Genomic DNA, 5,813 nt, shown 5'->3' on the forward strand with positions numbered 1-5,813 from the left:
TTTGGCTTTCTTCATTTTCTCTATATTGATCTGTTTTCTATTTCATTGGCTTTTCCATCATCATTGTAATTTATTTCTTTCTACTTTCTTTAAGTTTACCTTGCTGTTTGTTCTAATTTCTTAAGGTGGAATGCTAGACCATTGATTTTAAATTTTTCTTCCAATATAAGTATTTAAAGCTATGAATTTTTATCTAGGCTGTACTTTAGTTATATCCCACAAATTTTGATTGCTGTATATTTGTCATTTAGTTCAAATTATTTTCCAATTTGTTGTTTAAAATTATTATAAGTTTCAGATACGGTGTTTTCTTACATAATAGTATATTATTGTTTTTACTTTCTAATGTAAAGCTTGTATGATTTTGATCTTTAACATTTATTGAGATTTGTTTTATTGCCCAGGATATGTTCTGTCTTGGTGATTGTTTCATACATGCTTGAAAAGAATGTGTTCGGTCATCTTTGGACATAAAGTTCTCTAAATGTCAGTCAAAGTTGGAAGATAAGTGTTGTTTGGATGTTTATGTTTTTATATTTAAAGTTTCTCCTCTTAGGCAACTAGTATAGAATCTTGCCCTTAAAGAAATCCACTGTCAATTTTTGCCTTTCAATTGGAGTGTTTAGATCATTAATATTTAATATGATTAATTATTTACATATTTAGCATATCAACAGTGATAGGTCTGCCACTTTATTATCTTCTGTTTCTCTTTTTTTGTTCCTTTCTTCCTCCTTTTCTGCCTTCTTTTGGATTATTTTTTAGTATTTCATTTTAGTTGATCTATTGGTCTTTTCTGCAATATCTCTCTTTATTTTTTTAGCCCTAGGGATTTACAGTATGCATACCTAACTTTTTACAGGCTACTTAGGGTTATTATTATACAAATTCACTTAAAACACAGAAACATTGCAACCATACAGATCCTTTTATTCTCTCCTCCCCCACAGACCTTTATTTTATAGTTGTCATGCATACTATACCTTGCAAACCTCACCAAACAATGTTATAGTTTTTGTTGTTGACAGTCATGTGTACTTTTTAGAACTTAAAGGAAAAATCTTTTAACACAAAATCTTAAAACACAAAAGTATTTTGTGTTTTCCTATATATTTATTGTTTCTATTGCTCTTTCTTCTGTCCAGAAGATACAGCATTTTCTTTCAGCCTAATGTTGACCTTAGCTTTTCTAGGAGATCAGTCTGCTGGGGATACATTCTCTTTGTTTTTCTTTGAGAATGTGTTTATTTTACTTTCATTCCTAAAGGATATTTTAGGTGGATATATAATTCTGAGTAGATGCTTGCTTCCTTGAGCACCTTAATGATGCCATTTAGCTGTCTTTTCACTTCTCTGATTTCTGGTGAAAAATCTTTGTAATGTAAACTTTATTCCCCTCTATGTAGTGTGTAATTTTTTTCTAGCTGCTTTCAAAAATTTTTTCTTTGTTTTTGGTTTTCAGCAGTTTAATTTAATGTGTGTCTAGTCATTTTCTTTGAGTTTATTCTCCTTGGAGAGTACCGTGCTTCTCAAGTCAGTAAATTTTTGGCTTTCACTGAGTTTAGAATGTTTTCTACCATTGTGTCTGTCTTCTTAACATTTCAAGAATCTAGTGGCAATTATGATAAAACTTTTCAGATTGTTTCACAGGCCTCTGACTGTTCAGTCTCCTCCTATCAAATTTTTTTCTCTGTTTTTCAGATTAGGTTATTTTTATTGATACCCATTCAGGTTCACAGACTCTTTTCTCTCATCTCCATTTTCTTATTGAGCCCAACCAGTGAACTTTTTATTATGTATTGTTTGTTTCACTTTTAACATTTACATTTGGTTAAATGTAAAAAAAACCTTTTCTTTCTCTGCTGAGAACCTCTTTCCATTCCATTCAGTTGTCCTTGTCTTTCCTCGATGTAGCATATTTATAGTGGTTACTTTCCAGTCATTGTTGGATAATTACAACATGTGCATCGTCTTAGGGTTGGCATCTTTTGGTTGTCCCTTCCCTTGAAGTTGTTCACATTTTTCTTTTGCATTGTGAGAATTTGGAGTTGTATCTTAGACATGGTTGATGTTATATTTTGTAAGCTCTGGGGTTTGTTATAATTCCCTGGAGGATGTTGTGTTTTTTGTTGTTTAGGGGATCCCTTTCTGTGCCTTTCTCTTTTTCAGGACTTCCTGCACATTTTCCATCATATCAGTTTCTTTTCGCAGTTCCTCTGGCCAGAAAGAGTTTTAACTTGGACTTGTTGCTTCTGGGTTGTGGCCCTGTAATGCAGTGGTGATCTCTTCCTGGCCTTCAGGCAAAGCTGTTAGTGAAAGGAGAAAAACACCAAACTGGGAAATTTACTCTTCTGTGGATCACTTTTCCAAGTTTTGACTCCCCTCCAGAATTTACTTTTATTTGTTTTTCAGAGTCCTGAAGTACTTTTTCTGTCTTTTTAAAAAATTTGCCCAAAGTAGTTGCAAACAGTGGGGAAAATAGGCCATTTTGGGGTTTATGCCAATGTACTGGAACCGGAACTGTCTTATCTGGCTTTTAAAAAAGATTTTCCTTTTTATTGATTTTTAGCAGCTTGACTGTATTGTACCTAAATATGGGGTGTGTGTGTGTGCGCGCGCGTGCGCACGCGCACATGCGTGCACGCATCTGTGTGTGTGTGTATCCTGCTTGGTATCCACTGAGTTTCTTAGATCTGTGTGATGTTAATTTTTATTTAACTTGCAAATTTCGGTCTTTATTTCCTCAAATATTATTTCAGACTCAATTTCTTATTTCCTTCTGGGAATCCAATTATATATATATATTTATATATATATTTTTATATATATTTATATATATATGAGATACTGTTTGATATCATATGTGTCTATAATCATATATATGACATATTTATATGACCAAATAGTAAATAACTTAGACTTTATGGGCCATAGAGTCTCTGTTGCAACTATGCAGCTCTGTTCTTTAGTTTGAAAGCAACCATAGACAATATATATAAATGGATAAGCATTGCTGTGTTCTGATATCACTTTATTTACAAAGATAGACAGGAAGCTGTTTTTGGTGTATAGACTATATTTTGCTGACCCCTGAGTAGGTGGTAATAGTTGCTGGAGCTACATTGTGAATTCAGGGATAAAAATCAAAGAAGTGCAAAACAGAAATGTTGGAAATAACTAAAATGTAGGGAGCGGGGTGTATGAGAATGAGGAGGTGGGAGATATGACTAGAAAGATATGTTAGGACCAGGTTATTATGTTCCATGTATTGCTTTATTTGAAAATAGTATGGAACAATCATAGGGTTTTTTTGTTTGTTTGATTTTTGTTTTCTGGTTTTTTTTTTTTAGACGGAGTCTCACTCTGTTGCCAGGCTGGAGTGCAGTGGGGTGATCTTGGCTCACTGTAACCTCCGCCTCCTGAGTTCAAGAGATTCTTCTGCCTCAGCCTCCTGCGTTGCTGGGACTACAGGCACCCGCCACCACTCCCAGCTAAGTTTTGTATTTTTAGTAGAGATGGGGTTTCACCATGTTGGCCAGGATGGTCTCCATCTTTTGGCCTCGTGATTTGCCCGCCTCGACCTCCCAAAGTACTGAGATTACAGGCGTGAGCCACTGCGCCCGGCCAATCATAGGTTTTTAAGTAATAAAATGGAAGAGTTAAACTTTCAGTTTATAAAGATAATCTCTAGTAGCATTATAGAGGATGAATGAAAAGGAGCAGATCCCCAAAGCAGGGCTACCTTTAAAGAGGCCGTTGCAGTAATTCTGACAAGTGAAAATAAATGCTGAGAAAAGAGAATGGGAATAGATGGAATAAAGTGGATTTGATGATATATTTAGCAGGTGACTAGATCTCAAGTGCAAATATAATAATGACTTTCATCTGAATAGAAAGAGAGGAAGAGCTAGTTTCTCAAGAGTCCATTCTTGGGGTTCTTCTCTCTGAATTTTCTTCTTTGGTTATCTCAGGCTTATGATTTCAGATATGCATTTGATTTCCTGGTGTGGTTTTTAGGTAAAACCTCTTTTCTTAAGCTCTAGCCTGTATTTTGAAAAGTCTACTGCTAGGATTCTCTAAGTCCTGTTCAGATACATTATGTTCAGTATATTCAAAGTCTCCTCGTGAACATACTGTCACTCACAAACTGCCTCTTTTCCTTTAGGCCAGTGAAACTGAAGTCTCAGGTGGATCCTTGAAGTTGGCAATAAGAAATTATAATGAACCAACACCCACTCACTATACCTCCTTTTTTCAGGAGGCAAGAAGAAGTCACATTTCAGTGGGAAAGTGAGGCAGGACATGGTAGTATTTAGAAATAGTGTTTAATAGTGCTTAAAGGGAAAGAAGGAAAGCAGTAGCTGAAGGAAGGAGACAAATAATTAATTTATCTTTTGGATTAGATACCTGTAGCAGATGTTCTTAGTGTCCTAGCCATATCCCTTTGGCATCCATTTGCATACTGTCTTCTGCAAACATCTGTGACTATCTGCCTGAAAAGAAACACACTTGGCCTGTGTGCAGGGCAACTCACACATGCCAGAGAGTTAAATGCCTTCAGAAAAACTTTCCACCAGTGATGGATGGGGAGTTGGTAGATAAATACCTTTGTCTCACCTGCATTGGGATAACTGAGCCATGTTTTCTGCTGTCTACCAGAGTTCTCCACTGGATCAGGCCCTAGTTACCCATCAGAGTAAATGGCTTCATAATATATCCTTTCTTGACTTCCTTCTTTTCCCTGTTTTACTCTTGTTTTCCCCACTGGTGTTTTTCCTGGGATCACCTCTCAAAATAGCTACTGCACTTGAATTCTTGAATTGAGGTCTGCTTCTGGGGAAACCCAAACCAAGGTAGGCATTTGAATTTAGCATGGGAATAATAATAAAAATGTGTTTAGCACTTACTAAATACCAGACATAATGCTAAGTGTGTCATCATCCAGTGGGAGAGGTACTGTTTTCACCCTGTTTCATGGATGAGAGAACTGAGGCACAGAGAGGTTAAAGTAACTGCCAAGATCGCAGTGCTGGTAAGTGACAGAGCCTGTATTTGAACCCAAGTCGTTTGTTTCTAAATTCTGTACTCTTAACCTATCTTGACCTAGTAGACTGAAGGAAAAGGGCAGGAACAGTAAAAAAGAGAGAGAGAGAATGGGAATAATTAATAGAGTAAGGCCCTGGGGTGGAGATCATTTCAAGGTGGGTAGAAGAAAAGTAAAGGGAGTGCATTTGTAATTGTGTCTCTGTTTTATCGATTAAGTAGATGGTTAGATTCTCTGCTCTGAGTTGATGAGTAGGGGAAGGATTTTGAAGTAGCGGGAAAGGTTCTAGATTTTCATGGTAGATGTACCTTGATAGAAAACTTAACTGGCTCTAGACCAGCAGTCTGATGATGTTCAGTAACTCCAATAGCTATTATTGTTTAGGGTTGTTATAGCTTGTTGAGCAAGGTTTGTAACTAACTGGTATAGAAGTAAATATAGAACATGAGCAGATAGCTCACATTAGAAGTGGTATATGTAGTAAAGACTTAAGGGACAGGAAAAGGAAGAAAAAGGAGCCAGTAAAGAAGACTGAGAAGGAACCATCATCAGAGATAGAAGGAACACTAAAGTAGGGGTTCTAGAAGCTGGTTGGTTGGACAGGGGGCAGGGATGTAAAGAAGTAGGCACTGTTTGGTAGTTATCATATGTGGGAGAACGTGAAGGATAAAGACTGAAGATGGGCAGTTGAATTGGCAACTAGAAAGTTTGCATATTGAGACGTCTCACAGACTTGCATGAGTTTGATAGTAAGGTGTTAAAAAGTTCA

At 36.3% G+C, this 5,813-nt stretch overlaps 1 protein-coding gene across 1 annotated transcript in view; it reads left to right on the forward strand.

The window, feature by feature from the left end:
- Positions 1-2,633: 2,633 nt before the first annotated feature.
- Positions 2,634-5,813, forward strand: part of MYCBP2 (MYC binding protein 2, E3 ubiquitin protein ligase) — a 271,487-nt gene continuing 268,307 nt past the window's right edge. Inside the window, exon 1 of the mRNA XM_012000660.1 lies at positions 2,634-2,671. Within this exon, the coding sequence (XP_011856050.1) occupies positions 2,634-2,671 (38 nt within the window). The remainder of the gene's footprint in view (positions 2,672-5,813) is intronic.

This window comes from Mandrillus leucophaeus, unplaced genomic scaffold (genome assembly GCF_000951045.1).
Source record: "Mandrillus leucophaeus isolate KB7577 unplaced genomic scaffold, Mleu.le_1.0 Scaffold638, whole genome shotgun sequence".
Lineage (NCBI taxonomy): Eukaryota > Metazoa > Chordata > Mammalia > Primates > Cercopithecidae > Mandrillus > Mandrillus leucophaeus.